This window comes from Pinus tabuliformis, chromosome 6, assembly GCF_031772625.1.
Source record: "Pinus tabuliformis cultivar Carrire ecotype Pingquan chromosome 6, CPIR1, whole genome shotgun sequence".
Taxonomy (NCBI): Eukaryota; Viridiplantae; Streptophyta; class Pinopsida; order Pinales; family Pinaceae; genus Pinus; species Pinus tabuliformis.
The window spans coordinates 2,062,977,795-2,063,000,645 of record NC_142292.1 but is presented as its reverse complement, the minus strand read 5'-3'; the positions used below and the strand labels follow the sequence as shown (position 1 = coordinate 2,063,000,645).

Sequence of the window (22,851 nt, the reverse complement as noted above, 5' to 3'; positions counted from 1 at the left end):
AAATACAACTAGTTTAACCAAGTCAAACTGAACACAACTCCATCAACTCCACAATCAACTCCACCAAACTCAACCACATGAGTTCTAACTAAAGTCTTGCATGCAATAGCTCAACTGACCCACAAGAAAAACGTATTTCCTTTTGGCAGCTGCATGTGCCACATCTGTAGCTCAAACTGAATTGCTCCAAGAGGATAAGATAATGTTTATAGTCCAAATATTATTATGAGCTAATAATATTCGACTGTTCTATTTTTAGCTTGGCAGTCTAAAAATAGAAATCGCTCATATGTCTAAAAATAGAAGTCCATCTATTTTTACCAACATGACCAATCATCCACAAATAGCATCCTGCAACTCATAGACCATGATCCATATGTCTAAAAATAGACATAGTCTAAAAATAGACTTTGTGCCAAAAATAGCCTGCGAGCCCACTTAGTGAAGGCGACTCCTTTCCACTAAGCTCCATCATCTTGTTGCATTTTCATCACTCCCTCTCAACAAGATATGGATTATCTGCAACCCCTATCCTGCAACTCTGGAATGTTCTGTATGCAACACATTTTCCCGGTCCATTTGCTCCAACAACACTAGGAACAAAAACACTCCCAACTGACCACTCTGTTGGGCTAGGAACATACTCTGATGCTGAAGCTATACCTGCTGCTGACAAGTGCTCCCTCTCTGACATCTGCGCTACTGCAACATCTCCATGCATCTCGCACCATTGCACACCTCTCTGTGCCACCTAGCACTGTGCAAAACACTTGTGCCTCTTGCATTGTTGCAGCCTGCTAGCTATGCGTTGTCCTGGGATTCCCTACACCATCGCTCTCTCTGCTGCTCCATCCACATCTATCTCTACCCAATCAGTCAGTTCCTGCTACTTCACATCAGGGCTCCCATAGCAAGGTCTCATCCAAGAGGTTGGGTACCTCAAGGATCCTGCCCCTCCTCCTTGGGATGATCACTCTATATCACCCCACCTCCTACCTGGAGGTATGGCTGCATGTGATCCCTCAGCCCACCTGGCTCGAAGTTTCCCCCTATTGGAGGTCTCTGCATGAGTAGATGTCTCTACTCGATCTCCTCTCAGCTTCCCTTGTTGTGGCTGCTCCACAACCTCCTGAAGCTGCTGCACCAATCGTGGCTCCTCCACAATCGTCTGAGACTTCTTCTGGCTCTGCATGTTGAGAGGTAATATACGCTCCCTCTCAACCACCAAGTCTCCATCAGTTTCCTCGCTGCTCAAGGCTTTGCATGCATCTTGAACCTCAAGAGCATACAGGTTCTTGACTCGTGAACCAATCTGCTTCACCTGTCTAGTGATGATGTGTCTAAGGAAAACCTTTCCCTTACTAAAGACTACATCACAGCCTCTGTCTTCCAGCATTGTGATCGACACCAAGTTTCTCTTCAATCCTGGTACATACTTGACATCGGTCAAGGTAAGGCAAGCTCCATGCTCCCTCTGAAAAATAACCGTGCCTACACCTGAGACACTATACTTCTCATCATTACCCATCGCTATGAGTATCTGGAGATATTTCTCCTCCAAAGTACTGAAAAAACACTTGTCACCGGTCATGTGGAAAGAAGCTCCACTGTCAAGAAACCAACCACTTCCCACCATGGATGAAACCATGCATGCGAAGAGTGTGAAATCCAACTCAAACTGTGAAGCAAGTGCCTCACCTTCAGATCCTTCCCCGGATCCCTTCTTGGATTTCTTCTTTGGGCAATTAGTAGCATAATGGCCCAACTCATGACAACGAAAGCATCTCACCTTCGACTTGTCAACCTTCTTCCCATCATTGGAAGAACTGGATTCGGAAAGAGAAACCTTCCCCTTCCCCTTCTTCACTTTACTCGCTAAAGCACAGTTCTCCTCATCATGCATGCATGAAGAACTGTCTCTGGTGCTCCGTCTGATCTCCTCCTGCACAAGATCCGAACAAAGTCTCTCCCATCCTGGAAATTTCTCCCGACCATTGACAGAGACGTGATAGGAATGCCAACTCTTCGGAAGACCAAGGAGAGCCAAGCTCACCAAGTCCTCATCATCAACAGTCACCCCCACACTTCCCAGCTCATCCCGGCATTGGGTGAACTTCGTGAGATACTGGGGCATACTGTCTCCATTCTCACACTTAATGTTTCTGAGTTTATCCTTGAGCGCCAACTTCCTCTGGTCGCTCTTGCTTTTGAATAGATCTTTCAATGCTTTCCACATCAAGTATGGAGAAGCCTTTTCATGCAGGCTGGACACAATGTGATCCTTCACGCCCTCCAACAGAATCCTTTGACACTTTGCTGTCTTCTTTTGCCAAGCATCAACTTGCGCAGTATCAGTAGGATTTGGGACCTCAGGCTCTATGAACTCCTTCAGCCCATTATCATCTAACACCGCCTCCATCCTGTCCTTCCATGCAATATAGTTCGAGCTTCCCTCAAGAGCATACTCCAATCGCAATCCATTGAAAGACATTGCCATGTTGATACCAAGAAAACACTGCTGCAAATTCGAATTCCACCAGCTCAAAACTCAACCGCTTCCAATCTAAAATTTGTGAGAACAAAGTATTTCTCGTACAGAGATTGACTATATGGGCTTTTATTGGATATCTCACCTTCCAAAAGAAGGATGAATCTAGAGGCTACCTGGCCCGATTACAGACTCTACCTGAAGAAATAAAATGTAAACACTTTCTAAATAATAGATCTGATGATCAACTCTGCTCTGATACCATGTAGAAATTTTGAATAATATGACACTTATTCACAGAGATTATCTCGATTATACACTATTGCGGAATACATGCATAATACATAACCTCCTCTACGTTGATCATCAATTTAGCATAATTAAAAACAATGAAACATCAATCGCATGCGCACATTAACACAGTATGTAACCCGGGGAAAGCATACAGTTGAAAACCCCCAACTATCCGTATATTATATTGATTGAGAACATGTAACAATACATAGTACAATACTCCTCACAAGTACTCAATACTATCTCCACCTGTTACACACAAAACTAGCTCAGATCTGAATCAATCACAAGTTCAAATCTCCTCTGCTGCTTTCCTGCCTCCACTGCGCAATCCTGCATGAGAATAATGATGAATGGCTGAAGCAAACTCGTATTTCCTTGGCTGAACCACGGATCCTCATTGGCATTACTCAATCTCAATGATTGTGCAAGATCTCATGCACAACTATAGTCACAACTGATAGCAATCTTTCCCTTTCACTCACCTCTAACACCTGTCTCCACTGAACTGTCCATGCACTAAGTTAACTGATGTATTCTTTAGTTGCTTTATGAGTTAATAATTAGTGAATTAATTTAACAATTAATTCACATCACTCATCACTAGTGTATTCTGCAGTTAGACTAAAGACAACTAGTTTAACCAAGTCAAACTGAACACAACTCCATCAACTCCACAATCAACTCCACCAAACTCAACCACATGAGTTCTAACTGAAGTCCTGCATGCAATAGCTCAACTGACCCACAAGACAAGCGTATTTCCTTCTGACAGCTGCATGTGCCATATCTGTAGCTCAAAATGAAGTGCTCCAAGAGGATAAGATAATGTTTATAGTCCAAATATTATTATGAGCTAATAATATTCGACTGTTCTATTTTTAGCTTGGCAGTCTAAAAATAGAAACCGCCCATATGTCTAAAAATAGAAGTCCATCTATTTTTACCAACATGACCAATCATCCACAAATAGCATCCTGCAACTCATAGACCATTATCCATATGTCTAAAAATAGACATAGTCTAAAAATAGACTTTGCGCCAAAAATAGCCTGCGGGCCCACTTAGTGAAGGCGACTCCTTTCCACTAAGCTCCATCATCTTGTTGCATTTTCAACAAAATCTCAAGCATAGTTTGGACTTCCGGTGGATAACTCATCCTAGCATGCAATTACCCTGTGTACACTGCATCTGAGAGTTCTGGCATCATGCGATCAGCTGCATCAACAAGACATTTGACTGTCATTTGTTGGCTATGTGGTTTGACCAAATAGATCCAATGAGTATCCCAATTGAGGCTTTTTAATTTTTTGATTTTCTCTTCTCTCGTATCTAAATCTTACTTCCATTGTTTTTCCAATACTTTTACCTTCGGAAAATTTTTAGGGGAACGCTCAAAAATTAAATTGGCGTTGTGCAAATTATAATTTATCAATTCAATGATATTATTCCTTGTTGCCCTAGCCCTTGAAGTTGCTCTTTCTACTTTGATCAACTGTGTCTTCCATTCTAAGAATAATATCTCTTTATGAGATTCTTCAATCACCGGTAATTTAGTAGCCCTTCCCTTTTCTGCGTTTTGCCAAGAGATATAATCTGTAATCTTGTCATCCGCATCCTCTAATTCCAATCTGGAATTGACCGCTTGGTATACCAGTGCGTTGAATAGGCTCTAGTGCCTCCTTCCTTCTCCTATTGTGTCATATTTGTAAATCCTTCAATCCTATCCCAAGTTGTTCTTAAGGGGGGATGTTAGGATATTCCGACACATAGGAAATAGTTAAGTATAACTTGGTTTAGTATAGAGTTAGGTAAAGTGTGTTTTTTTACTATGTACATTTTGTAACTTACAATCCGACGGTCACGATATGTAGTGATCCGACGGTTCATTCTCTCCTCGATATTACCGACACTTGATCCATGGCTTAACACCCGATTGGTCCATGATCTCTATTTAAAGAGCATGGAGGGTCATTTGAAGGTTAACCGTCCATGAGAGAAGCTTATGTAAATTTTCATTCTTTTATTAATAAATTGCCTGAAGTGGCCGCGTTGGCTCAGGCCGTGGACTGTTTCCCTCTTTAAGGATTTTAACCACGTCAAAAGTACTGGTGTATTGATCTGTGATCTGTTTGTGAGCGGTGTCCTTTGGTGTTCTGTCTGAGGAACTTACCCTGTAAATTCCTACATGGTATCAGAGCTATTTGAGGGCCGCGTTCGTTGGTGATCCAAATCTGAAGCCGGTAGAACTGCATCCGACTGTCGTTTCCTAGATCTACTATTTCTGACTACTTTCGGGCCAAGAGGACTACTCTATTGTGTTGGGAGCATTTGTTCCAGTGAGGAACCCCTTTCGTTTCATGCGAAAAGGTTTCCGATAGCCCTAGCTACGTCATTTTTAAGATCTGGAGGTATACAGTGTTTATTTGCAATTTACAGTTATTTTCTCTCTGTTTATTTCGGTTTCGGTTTATTTAGCCTTTTTTATTACCGGATCTATACCTTTCATTTTTGCATATGCTCTTTGCCCCGTGACTTTGTGCGATTTAGGCAAATCAGAAACAGAAAGGAAGGATTTTTCTCACGCGTATGCTCTTTTTCGCTGTGCCTTAGTGTGATCTCGGAAAATCAGAAACATTGAGGAAAATATTTAGTTTCCGGCTAAAGCTAACTTCGAGCCGCAAGGTTCGTTTTTTTTTGTATGTCCATGTTGGGTTTTGTGTTTTTTGTTTTGTAGGGAAAAAGAGCTTTCTCAAAGCAAGCACGCAACCCAAAGCTTCAACCCCCCCCCCCCCCTCTCTCTCTCTCTCAAACTTTTTGTATAGCTCACTTGGTCCAAAGCTAATTTATGAGAGTAGAGGTCTTGAGTTCAAGTCTCCTTTTTGTGGGGGTGAATTTTTCATTTCCGCACATTCCCGCACTTCGTCGGCATCTTCATCAACTTTTCTTCAAAAGGCCATAACTTCTTCATCCGGAAGCCGTTTTCAGAACCGTTTTTTTTTAACCAGCCTAATTTTTCGAGATATTTCCATTGGAACACTTAGTTTTAGATATATAGCTTCAGTTTCTGTTAAAATGGAAAGTCCATGCCAAGTTATTCTTGACAGCACCAACTACTTCCAATGGTGGTCCTACATTGTGGATTTACTTAGAAGTAAAGGTCTCTATAGAATAGCCTCAGGCCAAGAAACCAAACGGAAAGATGAAGATAAGGCAGCTAAATGGGAAAATAGGCAAGATCAAGCACGTGGGTTGATAGGGATGTCTATTTCTCCAGATCTTAGATTCCATATTGCAGAACTTGATACTCCTGAAGAAGCAATGAAATAGATCACTAAAGTTTTTGGAATTAAAAATGAACTTAAAGCCCATCAACTTGAAAATGAGTTGCTGACATTGGACCCCAATAATTTTTCTTGCATTGAAGATTTTTTGTCCAAGTTCAAGACCCTTAGACTTCTCTTGGAAGGTGTTAAGGTTAAGAAAGAAGATAGTAGCCTTATCTACTCCATTCTTACTAAGTTGGGACCAGCCTATTCTGTGTTTGTTTCCACCTTCCATTCTACAAGAGAAGCCTTCATTTCTCAAGGACAAGCCTATATGTCCCCTTCCTTTGATTCCTTTTGTGATTCTTTAATAAGAGAACAAGAAAAACTCTTACACCTTGGTCTTCTTCATCTTGGAAACTCTTCTAAGAAAGCGTTAGCCGCCCAGCAGCAACCAAATTCAAAGAATCCTAAGAAGTTGTATCCTAAAAGGAATGCTCCTAAACCAAACAAGGGTCCTAAGCAATTTCAGCCTCAAAATGAAAAATCATTTCAACAAAATGATAAGACAAATAAAAACAAAGGGAAGAAGACTGATAGACATTACAACTTTTGTAATCAAGATGGCCACTTAGAATCCAAATGCTTTAAGAAGATGGAAGCCTTGGAAGCAGCAATGAAGAAGCATAATATCCATTTGGAGCACTCTTCAACTTCAACTTCATCTTCAGGGATGGCACTCTCTGCATGTGGTTGTCAAGCATCTCGGTCTAGCTATGCACTAAATGTATCTTCTTCTTCTCATTTTCATGAGTGGATCATTGATTCTGGAGCTTCTTATCACATGGCCAAAAACAAAGCCATGTTTTCTTCTTTAAATGATTGTAACACCAAAAATATATATGTTGGTGATGATAGATCTCTTAGTGTTGTAGGGACTGGAACTGTTCATATAGACAATGGTCAATTTAATGATGTATTATGTGTTGCAATCTTATCCTGCAACCTTCTATCTGTATATCAGATAACTCATTCAAGGGAAGGTAAAATCGTTGAATTTTCACCTCACGATGTTGTAATTAAGGACCTAAGAGATCCTAGACAGATTTTAGCTACTGGCATTGTTGATGATTCTACAAGGATGTACAAGTTTCACAACTTTGGGTCATCAAATCTTCCCTTGGTATTTGTTGCTCATAATGATGATGTGAGCAAACTTTGGCATGAGCGATTTGGTCACTTAAACTATCGCTCTCTTCAGAATCTATGTAAAGAAAATATGGTGATAGGTCTTCCAATGGTATCTTGCAGAAATGGTGTTTGTTCCGAATGTGTACTTGGAAAACATCATCGGGTCAGTTTTGAAAAACGTGCCTCTTGGCACGCCTCAGCCCCTTTACAGCTCGTGCATAGTGATTTATGTGGTCCACTTCCAGTTGTTTCATTCTCTGGCTACAAGTATTTCTTAACTTTCATTGATGATTTCTCCAGACGCACTTGGGTATACTTCTTAAAACTCAAGAGTGAAGTATTTAACATGTTCTTGGCCTTTAAGGCCTTTGTTGAAAAACAATCTGGACATCAAATTCTTAAGCTAAGATCTGATAATGATGGAGAATATGTTAACAACAAAATCATCAACTTTTGCACTGAGAATGAAATTCAAATGCAACATATTGTTCCATATACTCCACAACAAAATGGTGTAGCTGAAAGGAAGAATCACACCTTAAAGGAAATGGCTAATTGTATGCTTCAATCTAAAGGACTTAGTCTTAAATATTGGGCAGAAGAAATTAACTGTGCAAATTACATAATAAATCGCACTCCTACTAAGGTTTTAAAGAATATCACTCCAGAAGAAGCATGGAGCTGAATTAAACCAGATGTAAGTCACTTTCGTGTTTTTGGAAGTGAAGTATGGGCCCATATTCCAGATGAGAAACATAAATCTTTAGAACCTAAGAGTGAAAAATGTATTTTTGTTGGATATTCTGAAGATGTCAAAGGATATAGACTTATTCCACTTAAGTCCAAAAATGTTATCATTAGAAGAGATGTAAAGTTTGCTGAAAATATATCGGCCTACGAGCCTAGTTCGGCGGATGTGCCACCTCTCCCTATCTCTTCTACTTTTGAAAATATTTCTTCTTCAGATGATGAAAGCGAGGATGAAAATCCTCCCCCACCTTCTTAGGATCCTCCTTCAGCTCCTCAGCTTCCAAAATGGGTCCGTGCTACTCAGGATGCAGCAGGTGATCTTGCCGGTGATCCTACAGATTAGCGACGTACACGTTCTCAGTTTGATAGAGCCTCTTCTTTACTGGCTCAAGCTTCAGTGAATTATGATCCTGACACCTTTGCAGAAGCTTCAGACCATCCAGATTGGGAAGCAACTATGAATGAAGAATATCATTCATTATTGGCAAATGATACATGGGATCTTGTTCCTCTACCAAAGGGACGAAAACTTGTTAGATGCAAATGGGTTTACAGAACCAAGTATGGACCAGATGGGAAAGTTGATAAACATAAATCTCGTCTTGTTGCTAAGGGTTTTTCACAAGTTGAAGGCATTGACTACACTGAAACCTTCTCCCCTGTTGCCAAAATGAACTCTATCTGCCTTGTTCTTTCCCTTGCTGCCTCTTTCAAATGGGAAGTCCATCAGATGGATGTTAAATCTGCCTTCTTGCATGGGGACTTGCATGAAGAAATCTATATGGAACAACCTATTGGCTTTATACAAACAAACTCCAGCCTTGTATGTCGGCTTAAAAAATCCCTTTATGGTCTCAAGCAAGCTCCTCGAGCTTGGTATGCCAAAATGGATAACTTTCTTTTAGAAAATGGCTTTTCTAGGTGTCATTCTGACAATACTGTCTACACCAAGAAAGTGGGCAAGTCCCTTATCATTCTTGTTCTTTATGTTGATGATCTTATCCTGACTGGTAGTGATCCCAACCTTATAAACCATGTGAAGTCTAGCCTTAAAAGGAAGTTTGAAATGACAAACTTAGGACACTTACATTATTTTCTTGGTCTTCAAGTCTTGCAATCCAAGGAAGGTATTTCCCTCTCCCAGTCCAAGTATGCCTGTGATATTCTACGCCATTTTCACATGGAAGACTGTAAGCTAGCCCCTTCTCCCTTTCAGTCTGGAGTCAAACTTTCAATCACTTGTACTTCTCCTGAAGTTGATGCTACCTTATACCGTCAACTTGTAGGAAAAATTTTGTATCTAACCCATACTCGTCCTGACCTTTCCTTTGTTGTTGGCCTTGTTGCTCGGTTTATGCAAAACCCACGTGAAAGTCATTGGAAAGCAGCTAAAAGAATACTTCGTTATGTTCGAGGTACAGTTCAATTTTGGATTCATTACAGTGCCGAAGCAGCTCCTCTATTGGTTGGTTTCACTGATTCTGATTGGGATGGTGACCTTGATGATCGGAAGTCTACTGCAGGTTATGTGTTCACTCTTGGTTCAGGACCTATTACATGGACTTGCAAGAAACAAGGTGCCATTTCTCTTTCTTCAGCAAAAGCAGAGTATCATGGTGTCGTAGAAGCTAGTAAGGAAGCCTTGTGGCTTCGTCAGATCCTGTCAGAGTTTGGCTTTCAGCAGCAACATCCGACTACACTTTGGTGTGATAATCAAAGTGCCATTCAACTATGCAAAGATCTAGTCCAACATCAGCGCAACAAACACATTGAACTGCACATGCACTTCATCAGAAAACTCATCCACGACCATGTTCTTGAAGTGCAATATTGTTCAACAGATGATCAAGTTGCAGACATCTTTACAAAGGCTCTCACAGAGGCGAAGTTCACTAAACTTCGATTTATGGTTGGAGTTCATGAAGTTGTCACTAAGGGGGGATAGGCTCTAGTGCCTCCTTCCTTCTCCTATTGTGTCATATTTGTAAATCCTTCAATCCTATCCCAAGTTGTTCTTAAGGGGGGATGTTAGGATATTCCGACACATAGGAAATAGTTAAGTATAACTTGGTCTAGTATAGAGTTCGGTAAAGTGTGTTTCTTTACTATGTATATTTTGTAACTTACAATCCGACGGTCACGATATGTAGTGATCTGACGGTTCATTCTCTCCTTGGTATTACCGACACTTGATCCGTGGCTTAACACCCGATTGGTCCATGATCTCTATTTAAAGAGCATGGAGGGTCATTTGCAGGTTAACCGTCCATGAGAGAAGCTTATGTAAATTTTCATTCTTTTATTAATAAATTGCCTAAAGTGGCCGCGTTGGCTCAGGCCGTGGACTGTTTCCCTCTTTGAGGGTTTTAACCACGTCAAAAGTACTGGTGTATTGATCTGTGATCTGTTTGTGAGCGGTGTCCTTTGGTGTTCTGTCTGAGGAACTTACCCTGTAAATTCCTACATGTTGGTTTTGGCGCATAATGGATGAATGAGGGATATCTTTTGGCAGAGTTGGGTTAGTTGTTGAGATAAGAAATTATTTATTGCTAAGATTTCTTTTATAAACTCTTCAACTTTGGGATTCTCTTTGAATTGCTCTATTGAGAGTTGTAGCTGCATTATTTGCTCGTCCTTAGATTTAATCTCTTCATGATGTGCCAGTTTTAGCTGTTCAAACTCTTGGGATAGCTGTTGCTGTCTTTCAATCACCTGCTGATCAATCCTTTGTTTCTCCGCCTTTAGCTATTCTTCAAGTTGTTTGATCTTTTGATCTTTTTCCTTGATCAATTGATTGACTTCGGTTGCTTTATCAATCGTGGCAGCTGTGTATGCCCCTGCAAACTGAGATAATTTGGTCAAGTCCTCGGAGGGATCAACTTCTGAATCTTTCCAAATGACATTCATGTATTCATCTTGAGGAGTTGTTGCCGATACTTGGTCTATTTTCCTCTTCTTCCTCTGCCTTTTGACTACAGCCCTGTGTTTAGGGCTATAAAACACATCCAATGGTGGGATTTCCTCAATATTCAATATAATCTCTGATGAAGGATGCTCAAGGATTATCTCGACTTCTCTTATAGCTGAGTTCTTGTTGGATGCCTTTTCAACCACAGGATCATGAATCAGGGGCTGTTGTCTTAAGGGAGATTGCGGTGTGATAACAGTTTGGGTACCACTTTGACCCTTAATCTGTTGATCAAATTGTTCCCATTCTTTGATCAATATCAGATCAATGTGAGAATCTGTGTCCAACTGTTCAACTGCCTTCTCACTTGTCTCGACCGCCTCAGAAGTTTTCTCCTTCTTTGTGCTTTGCGCTGTTTGCTGGATGACTGATGCTATATTTAATAGGTCCAGTGGCACTGTCTGAAGCCTTTGCATCCTGTATTGGATGAATTGATCCATTTTCTCTGGTTCTAGCTTGTTCTTTGCTAGGTGACTTACTTGCGAGAACATCTCAGCTGATTTGAAGAAGTCATCGAATTCATCTTTTTCATGGATGAATTTCTTAACCTTTACTTAAGTAGTAAAATTATGAGCAACCTTCTTCGGGTTGTATTGCCTTTTGGGAATAACAGCTACGTTCAGATCCCTTATTTTCTCGGCTTCAATTTGTGCATGTTTATAGTCATGTAATGAATAGATATTGTAGCAGATCGGAAAGGCAAGCCATAACTGTTTCTTAGCGTCTTTGAGATTTCTTGTAAGCCCTTTTCAACAGTCTGATAGCCTATTTCCCTAGCCAATAGTTTATTTGGGACATATAGAGGAAGACCATGAGGGCCGGTGATGCTACCATAAACCCTAATGTATGTAAACAATTCTTCCCCAAACCAATTGCCAATTGAAGTCAGATCAATACTAGCATCCTCGGACAGCCGAGGAGCTGGTTTATTAAAAATGGCCTGGTGAATGGGTAGAATGAAGCCATGGAAAATTTTGTAAAAATGATTCTTATATTGAGACTTCCATAGGATTTTATGGTAGATATGGATGGGGGTCGGGTCCTGGATAGTCCACTTCCATCCCATGATAGGAAAATCAGAGTTAAAACAAATGGTGTCGATAATATATGCACTCATATAGAATGGGGGAACAACTCGGGTGGTAACAAACCTATTTCTCCTATAATCAAGTATTTGGATGACCATTTTATCTGATAGAATGGTAGCCCAATCCATCACATAAGATTTCAACGTTGCTTCAATCAATGGAACCATTTCAATGGAAAACTTAGCAGAATTGGGGCTTCCAAATAATATACACATCATTGCGGCAGCATAACAATATGGAGATGCTAGAGAGTCCACTGAATACATACCGAATGTTTCATGCTTGTGTTTGTTAGGGTAGTGCCTCCATTGTTTGATGGGGTCCGACTCTACTTCATTTTCCTTCGTGAAAGCTTCAAGGAATGATTTATTGTAGCACTTCTGAGGGTCTGGAAAATGATACATTTTCTTCAAATCCTCAGGCTTGAAGGACCCAAACATTCTTCCATCAGCTGTGAAGAGCGTCCTGTCTGTTATATTGATGCCTTCAACTACCCATTTTACCATGTCATTGTATGGCAAAATCTTTGCGCGGGCCGCTATTCGGTGAAGGAAAGAATCGGCTAAATCACCAAGTGTATTTTCTGACTCTGCAGGTCCATCAGCCATTGCATGTCCTTCTATTACCTTTGGGTTTTCCCTTTCCAACATATCATATATTCCTTCCCATGAAATCTTCCCGCAATCCTGACATGTGGTATCTGAGATTAACACGATTTTTTCCTATCCTTCCGCCACTACAGGGGCAGCTTTCACCTTTCGAGCTTTCTTTATCATTTTGGCTATCTGCATACTTACAGATTCAAACTGCAAAAATATGAAATAGAGAAGAGTGATAAACTAAAACTTTTAGAGTGGCTAATGCTTGAATTGGTATCAAACAAGGTTCGGCAATCTGGCTAAGTTTCTTGAAAGTAGAGAAGTATTTTATTCACCATCTTGCATGGAAATTTTAGTCAGGCAATAGAATTCTTATTGGCATTGACCCAATATTGGGTGCTGGTTCGAATTTCACTATTTCTGACAGTATCATCCAGCACCTGAATGAGCATGGCATTTTTTTTTGGGGCCAAGTTATAAATGGGTGGCAGGGTTCGCTCCCCATATGGAAAAATGCCCAAGATTTGGGGTTCACTGGCCAAATGGAAGGGGAATGGATTCAGACTATTTCAATAATGAAGCAGCTTGGCATTTGCCGAACAGGAACACAGGACAAAATTGTATGGTCGGGTAAAATGGCATCTGACAACATTATTGTGGTGGACACATATCATGCTTTATCAAATATGGTCACCAGACAAGGGGATCATCAAACTCTATATGCCTTCTGGAAAACTAAAGCTCCAATAAAAATTATACTTTTCACATGGCTTGTATATCATAACAGAAATCTTGTATGGGCAAATCTGCAAAAAAGAAATTGGCATGGCCCCAACATATGCTCCATATGCAAAAATGATACTGAAGATAATGATCACATCTTCCTGCACTGCCAATTTACTACTTAGGTATGGAAAAAGATTGCTTCCCTATTTGGTTTCCCATACATTCAGCACACTTGCATCAGAGACTCATTAAAATGGTGGAGTACCCAAAAAACTGCCTGGCAGGCCATCCCTCTTTTTCTTTTCTGGGCAATCTAGAATTGGAGGAACAGAAGTATATTCCAAAACTGTAGGGAAGATTTCTCTATGATAATTGAAAGAATCTCCTCCAATCTTTCTTTTTTCTCTGCACAGTCATCATGCTCTAAGAACAACCCTAAAATGAAGAATAATGTTCAGTTCATATACCCTATGGGGTTTTTTGATGGGGCTGCCCAAGGGAACACCTATGCATGTGGATTTTGGATATACAGGATTTACTGGAATTGTGGTAGTGGTACAAACACCAAAGTTGAAGCAATGGAATTTCCTTGGGAAACCCACTTTGCACATATATGGAGACTCGAATATTATAATTGATCAAGTAATGGGGAGGGCATCCATCAACAACCCCATGCTTCAAGGATGGATGGAAAGGATCGAATTTCTATGGCAACATCAAGGCAACTCCACAATCCAACACATTGGAAGGATCCTCAACAAGGAAGTGGATAGATTATCTAAGAAAGGATTACAGGGATTGTTTGGAAAATGGTATTTGGAGATCACTTGGGAGGAGAACATTTTTGATATGGGGGACTTTCCATACCCAGGTTAAAAGCCTCTCTGCATTTTTTCACCCTCTTTTTGTAATTTTGTTATATATGTTTATAATCTTCTCAATGCAGCACAATATGTCTATAATCTTTTCATGGCAGCACATTGAGAGAATGTGGTATACAGACATGACTTTTTTATGTTTGGAAGATATAGCCTTTCTAGAGATATAAGTGAATGTCTTCTAACTGTATTAATCTTTTCAATTCTGGGTTTTGGATGGTGATCTGAACACCATATTTTCATTATCAAGTGAACTGGGTGGTTCACTATCAATTTGTAGATGGTTGATTGTATGTACTATCATATAGATTTTGCCTATAATATATCATCATGCTTTTTTCTTACGGGAAAAAAAAAAAAAGAAAAAAAAAAAGAAAGAAAAAAAGAAAAAGATTCCATTCCTGTCCAAGCTACTAATTCAGAAAAATAAGCATACATGCTTATTTGCCTTTCTAGTTTTAGTTTTCTTTTATAACCTCCTATTTTAGCTCCCTTTTATAAAAGTACTTCAGTAAAAAATTATTTAGAGCCAAAAAGTCCCTTTTTTTTAATATTTTGAAACAGTTGAAAGTAAAAAATTATTTAGAGCCAAAACTTCTATTTTTTTTTTTAATATTTTGAAACAGCTGAAATTTTGTATTTTGTCTAATTTACTTAATAACAATTAATACAAAAAAGTTATTTCTTAAAAGAATACAAAACAAAAGTTATAACAGGTTATCTAGATTATTTTAAAAATTACAGAATATAGTAATATTAAATAGAATTTTTTTAGTGGGATATTTTTCTAGTGTTGGAATGAAAAATTTTGAGGCAAAATTTTGATTTGTGTTATTTAAAATGGTTTTTGGACTATATATATGTATTCAGCACCTTGAAAAAAGCCTAAAACATTTAGATTGTGCAGAGATTACCAATCAAACTTATAATTTTAATAGATTCTTGCTATATTTTAGAAAAGTTAAACTTAAAAAACCGGATAAAAGCTCTTAAAAATTCGCACTAAACAGCAAACAACCCGCTTTTTTCTGCTCCAAAAAGTATTATGATGCAGTGCTTGTACACATTGAATTTTCTGCCCTCTTTGGATGAGCTTGTTCCTCTTCGCTGCGCACGGTATGGTCTGCCGGGCCGTTCTTTTTCTTCAACGTTTTCTGTGGATAATAAATTAATTGTTGGTTGAATTCGACAGACTGGGAGGAGATACGTTAGCTTGCATTTATTTGCAGTGAACAGAAGAGAAGACGTGTGTCACGAACGCCATGGATATGGTTTTATCATTCAGATTCTGAGCGTTTGTATTCAGAACTTTCACAACCAATTGCATGATTTGTTTTTTATTTCTGTTTTCCTTCCTTTAGTTAATATAGTAAAGACAATCAGTAAGCATCTATTCAGTGATCTCTACCTAACTTGCACATGTAACAAATTAGAAAGTAAATGGTACTCACCTTTTCACCCCCTCAGGGCTTTGCCCAACTGTGAAACATTCACAGTTTGGTGTATGACTAGGTTAGCAATATTTATTTTGTTATTCAGTAGTTAATGTTGTGGTATGTAGTATATGAATAGTAAGATTTTAAAGCAATTAGAAATGTGGAATTTCAAATTTTATTGTATTTGATAAGTAAATCACCCTGTGCAATTTATTAAATTCCAAGTTGCAACATTAAATATAATAATATAGCAGTGTGATTCATAAACTACAGCCAAGTTGGGTTGTCTTTGACAACTTCCACATACTCTCGATGCTCTATAATCCCACATGTTCCTCTATTGCACCGCTCAAAGCCTTCTGAGATCAGGCTACGGGATGACATCATGCTTATGTCATCTCCACCACATGGTGCCTCCGGAGTGGTCAACATGTCACCCAAAAATGACCCACTAGGGTCTCTGAAAAGTCTAAAAATGGTTACCATGTGTCCTCCTCTCATTGGGCCACATCATGTTACTGTCAGCATCCACCTGTCATTGTCACCTGTATGCTTTTGCCTCAATGTTGGGCTCTTGTCACCTACCGGTTAGCCATCTCTGCGATCACATGTCGCGGTCATAGTCATGGTCACAGTGACGGTCATGAGAAACCACTTGTGGTTTGCACGCCCCCTCTGCATGTTTTTTGGTATAGAGTGGGTGCGTTGTCCTTCTCCACCATCAATCTTGTCATTGACGGCCTGGGCAAACTACCAATTGCACACCCCCACTAGCACATTAATTCTCGAAAGCACTCATCCCCACGCTCTTCCGTTGATGCATCAATTGGGACGCGTGGCACTAGTCCACCCACATACATGCTTGTCATTTAACTCTCGCGCTCTGCCATCCTTTAGCCAACTTTGGAAATGCAGAGAAATATACCTGCTCCAAAGCACCTCCACCAATAATAGCTTTGCAAACTTTAAATTTTGGGGTCTTGCCTTTGACTCGCCATATCCTCTGATCCAAGGGCCATTTTATGGCTTCCACATACAACTGAAAAGCTTTTTCAAAGCCCTTTCAATCTAAGTGGGTTCCACCTTCTCTTTAAGTGATCTTCTACTCTAGAAATGGCTTAGAAATCACTGCAACTTCTCACTTTTGTTATCCTACACCATTCTTCTCCTTATCCCTATATCCTGATCACCTGTGTCATCATCATTAACACATTTGACACCTTTGCCATCCTTTTCCATTCTTTGCCATCAATGAAAACACAATTCTAACATTTAAAACTTTGTAATCTAAAGAAATTTATGAATTTATTTTTTTCTAGTAAATCAAAATAACAAGAAGGTAATTAACATCTTTAACTTCAATTCCCTACATATCACAATTTGGTCAACCTCTTTCAAAAGTTTACCAACTACTTGGATAATTGAAATTTTTTTCTCACTTAAAATAGCTAGTAGAATTATCCTCCTTAAATATATTGTGCATGCCTTACCCATGTATCTTCTCTCAACCCTTGTAGAACCCAAAATCATCCTTCATCACATCAAAGTCCTTCAACAAACTTTCTTATGGGGAGGAGTGAATAAAAAGAGAAATTAGGCACTAGTTTCTTGGGATAAATTATGTCTCCATACAATTATCTTTCCAACGAGCTCATCTATATGGGATTTGGCTTGTAAAGGAAAATATTTAGTTTAAGAACACTACTCTTGGGAAGTCAAGCATGGAAAAATTGTTCACTTTTGGGATGATTATTAGCATTAATTTCCCAAACATTCTATCTAAGAACATCTTCAAGATATACACTATGCTATGCAATCTCAGTGGAATTTTTTTGTGTTTGATTACTAGAAAAATGTCTCACCGAAGAATGATTATTGCCGATGGAAATCTCCCTCCTCCTAGGACATCCCCTTATCATCCCAAGCTTTTGAATAGTGCAAGGAATTTTTTCTACATTGGAAAATCCATTTTTCTAAAGATAGGACAAACTTCATTGGGGATATTGGCCACAGGGTTCTTTCACTGTCAAATAATCTTACTTCCTTATAGCCAATCATACTCACACTCCAAATCAACAGGTATGGCCTAAATAATGGTGTCATAAGCTTTGGCCAAAGATAACTTATTTTATTTGGCTTCTCCTCCATTGAAAAACACTAACATGGGATAAGATTCTCTCCAGGTTTTATGTTGGTCCCTCATTATGTTTCTTATGCCATACCTGTGAAGAAAAATGTGAACAACTTTCCCATTGTTTTCCTTTGGCCAAGGATCTTTGGAAACTATTCTTAATTCTCTTTAGATGGCCTTTTTGATCGAATATAACTTGCCCTGTAATTGGTCTCTTTCCCTGTGGCTTTGTCCTCTATATTCTCTAGAAAGAATACAACCAATGTATCTTTCACAACTCTCAAGAATCTAGCCTCTCTCATTGGAACACATTTCTTTGTAATCTCAAAGAAACTATCCTATCTCCAATTGGTTGGCCTCGGAATGGAAAGTTAAAAACTTCAAGGAACCTACTTTTGTTGCTATCAATATACCTTCTTCCTATGGCCAACTCCCATCTCTTCCTCCTGCCACCCTCGTCTACTCCCTCTTCCCCCTTGCATCGGCATTCCCCTCCTCTTAATTTTATCAAGCTAAACTTCGATGGTGCCTCGAAGGGAAACCCTAGTCCTACAGGCTACGGGGGAGTCTTTCGCTAATAAATAAAAGACATTATTCCTCTATATTTTGATTACATTGGCCAAAAGAGTAATAATGCAATGAAACTCAACTATTTTTAAAAAGGGATAAAAATTGCCTCCACCCTTAATTTCTCTCACATAATCCTCAAAGGTGACTCTCATCTTGTTATTTCCCTTATTACTAAGCTCCTCTATGGTTCCTCTTCTCTCTAAATCACCAAAACATGGAGATTAGAAATCTCCTTGAATCTCATTGAACAACTCCTTCCTTGAATCATTGTTGTTGTTCCCTCACATATCCGCAGATTAGCTAATCAATTTTCATATCGATTATCCAACGAAGGTTTTTCTTCACTCTCTATGTTAAACCATTATTCTTGGTATTCTTTGCCCCCTTCCTCATTAAAACATGAATTCTAAGAAATAACAACTCAAGATATTAGTACCCAAATCTAAGTGACAAGCAATGAAATAAATGGAGTTGAGCTATAGTTGTGTTTTTCTTTACTTCCATGCTCAGTTTATTTTTCTTGTTAGCATAGAATTTGTCGCTCAACAAAGTTGTTATTTTTGTCTCTTGTTGTTGGTCTCCCCCTGAGTGGGACAATAAATGTTTTTGGTCTCTATTTTTCATATATTCTCCTCTAATTTTGCAAGTTCTATACTCTCTACTTTACTCCCTCTAGTTTGTTTCCAAGGTGGCAAGCCAGAGACAGTGATTTACTAAATTGATGTAAATATTCTTTATTGTAATACAAAGGCAACTTCCAAAAAAAACAAAACTTCAATTAAGTAAGAATTATATTGAATAGATTTTTCTGTATTTGAGGACAAAAATTTACAGCGGCTCTGAGAGAACAGGCTAGCGCTCGGCTCTGCTAACCCCTGAGATCCGATCCTCGCGCATCCTGCAAACAGTGCGCGCGCCCGCACTCTACTGCCCAACTCTCTGCAGGCGTGTCTGCACGGAGCTCCTCCCCACCCTACGGTCAGCCTGATCCATGGAGTTTTGAGTTGCTCATTTTTTGGCAGGCTCCCCTTTGGGCTTGCATCCATGGAGGTGTTGGGCACGCCCCAGGCACCTATTTCCCCTCCCCCTCCGCCGATCTCATCAGCTGAGGCTTTTAACCGGCTCTTGGAAGGACTCCCAAAGAAGAAGAATGTTGAAGCTGCGAAATTCGTCAAGAAACTGGATGATATTCCAGAGATCTCTCTTCCTCTGGAAACCCCGATTCAGGTTGCATTGTCTTTGTCCGAGCGAGCTCTTATCGGCCAGTTCACTGGACTATGGCCATCCCCCAAAACCACTGAGAGCTGGGTCAACAGAAACTAGGCATCGTTGATCAAAGAAAGTGTGACCTCTTACTTTCTAGGGCGAGGATTCTTCCTCTTTGAATTCACTTCAAAGGACGATAAAGATCTGATCTTTCGAAATGGCCCCTACTTCATGGGCCCTCAGGGTCTGTACCTGAATAAATGGACTCCGGACTTCGATCCAGCAGTAGATGTACCCAAAGTTGTCCCAGTGTGGGTCAGGCTTCCAAACCTCCCAGTGCATTGCTGGAATTGGGATTCTTTGATGCACATTGGAAATGCCCTCGGGAAATTCATAGATTGAGCGAATAACAAGGACAATGTGATTGTGCCAGGATCTGCATAGAGGTAGATCTGGAGGTGGGACTTCTAGAGGCCATCAAAATCAAGGTAGGAAGCTAGACGCATATGCAGAAACTAGACTATGAACAGTTGCCCTTCAAATGCCGGAAATGCCATGTTTATGGCCACTTCGCCAGAAGCTGCCCGTCCAATATTGAAGCTGTGCAAGGGAAGGAGGACGACTGGAACCAAGTCAAACGATCTAAAACTTCTCTCAAGACAAAGAAGGCGGGAGGCACTAATGGCAAAGGTCCTCATCAGGCCCCTACTCAGCAGATCCTGCCTAAGACTACCCCAGAAAATAGGTTCGATCCTCTTAGCTCTCAACCAGAGGACACCCATGAAGTCGTGGTCCAAAAATCAGTGACTCCAGAGAAAGGTAATCTACCCAATCTTTCCAAGGACTCAGGAATTGCAGAAAGCTCAAAAGAAACCCCAGTCGAATTTTAGGAAGAGGACCAAGAATCAGAAGACTTGGAGGAGGAAGGAGAAATAGGCGATTCCCAAGCCTCTGTAAGGAGATCTACAAGAGGGAACAAAACAGATTGGGAGAAAAGGGAGTACGAAATGTACAAGGATAAGTTGCAGGGCAGCCAACCAACTTTGGAGAGGTTGTTAGCAAAGAAGCTGAAGATGGAAAGAAACCAGCATCAAGGCTCCAAGGGAGCCTAGCAAAGCAAAGGTAAATAATGAAAATAATCTCCTGGAACTGTAGGGGTATGGGGAGAAAAATCAAAGAAGAGGCTATAAGAAATTTAATAAGAATAGAAGCCCCGGACATACTCCTTCTCCAGGAGACTAAGATGGAGGATTCAGACTTCCTTCATTCAAGTAAAAAACTCTGGAATAAGAGCAAAGTAGCAGTTGTCTCAGCCCGAGGAGCCTCTGGAGGGTTGGGAACTCTTTGGAATGATAGCACGTTCTCGCTAATAACTGAGATTTCAAATACCCACTGGTTGATGCTAAAGATGCAACATTTAGTTACTAAAGAAACCTTTTGCCTCTTCAATGTTTATGTGCCGGTCAATGCTGGAGAAAAAAAGACCTGCTGGGATTCAATAAGAAACCAAGCAGATCTGGGCAATCTAGAAAACACCATCATTGCAGGAGACCTAAACCTCACGCTGCATTCTTCAGAAAAGCGTGGAGGAAGCATTGTGCGAGACCCGGCAAGGGAATGGGCAGAGGATCTCCTTCAAGATTGGGATCTGTTAGATATCAAGCCTGTTTCTGGTAAGTACACGTGGTCAAATAAAAGAATAGGGCCTGGACACATTGCAGCAAGGCTGGATAGATTCTTTGTTCAAAGTTCCTTCCTTTTGCTTGGTTTAGACGCTAGTATGCATATCCTTCCTTGTAGCACCTCTGATCACAATCCTATCAAGCTGATTCTCCAGGCTCACTCTGATCTTGGCCCCATCCCCTTCAAGTTCAACCCTCTTTGGATCAAGGAACCTAGCTTTTTGCAGATAGTCAAGGAAAGTTGGTCCCAGCCAGTCAACGGATCTCCATTTTACATATGGGAAGAAAAACTCAAAAGAGTGAAATTTGCCCTAAAGTGTTGGGCCAAAACTCTTCCTAACCCAGCAGCTGAAAGGAAAAGACTCCAAAGTCAGCTAGATGCCCACCACCTGCTCTCGGAGGAGGCATACATGTCTAAAGAAATTCTTGACAAAGAGGTCCAACTCCAACAGCAATATCATAAAGCCTGCCTGGACGAAGAGGAAACATGGAGGATTAAATCTCGCTGCCTTTGGCTCAAAGCAGGAGATAGAAACTCTTCATATTTCCACAAGAAAACTCAAGCCAGAAAAAGTTTCAACTACATAGCTGAAATTAAAGAAGAATCTATTATCCACAAAGACTTTACAGGCATCAAGCAAGCAACCTTTCTCCACTTCCAAAACCTGTACAACGAAGAGGTGAATGCGACTCAGAACTCTTGTCTTCTGGACGGGGTTTAGTTGAGTTGAATCACCAACAAGAAGCCAAAGTCACCATGGACGAGGTCAAAAGCGCTCTCTTTGCCATGGACGCCCCAGGTCCTGATGGTTTCTCCGCCAAGTTTCTCCATTCCTGCTGGCACATTCTGGGAACAAATCTCTATAAAATGGTCCAAAAATCGCAAGCCTGTCAGAAAATTGGAGGAAGCACAAATTCCTCATTCCTTGCACTTATCCCTAAGGAGAAGGGCGCCAACTCCTTCAATAGATTTCGTCCCATATCTCTTTGTAACATTGGCTATAAACTGATCACCAAAATCATTGCTAACAGGCTGAAGCACATTCTCCCTAAAATCATTCCAGAGAATCAAGGGGGCTTCATTCATGGAAGACAGCTGGTGGACAACTTCATTTTAGTTCAAGAGGCAATCCTCTCAAGCCAGCAGCGCAAGGAAAAAGGTATGGCCATCAAACTGGACTTAGCAAATGCTTTTGATCGTGTTAGACATAGCTTTCTATTGAATGTTTTGCAAAAATTTGGATTTGGAGAGAGCTTTATAAACTGGATCCGGGCTTGCATCTCGGAGCCATGGATAGCTCCTCTAGTTAACGGTAGAGCTGCTGGTTTCTTTAAAGCTTCAAGAGGACTAAGGCAGGGCTACCCCCTATCCCCTCTGCTGTTTTTTATTCAAGCCTCCGTTCTCAGCTTTCACTTAAATAAAAAAATGCAAGAGCAGGAGATTCCAGGGATTTGCATTGCGAGGGGAGTTCAGAACATAAACCATGCCCTTTTTGCAGATGATACCCTCCTTCTTGGGGCTGCTTTGATCCACTCTGCCAACATATTCAAAGAGGCTCTTGATGAGTTTTGCATGAG

At 40.2% G+C, this 22,851-nt stretch overlaps 1 protein-coding gene across 1 annotated transcript; it reads left to right on the top strand.

Moving 5' to 3' along the window:
* The first annotated feature begins 20,834 nt into the window (after window positions 1-20,834).
* Window positions 20,835-21,995, top strand: LOC149267499 (uncharacterized). The gene has a single exon (XM_089412207.1). The coding sequence runs from the start codon at window positions 20,835-20,837 to the stop codon at window positions 21,993-21,995; it is 1,161 nt and encodes a 386-aa protein (XP_089268333.1).
* The last annotated feature ends 856 nt before the right edge of the window (window positions 21,996-22,851 follow it).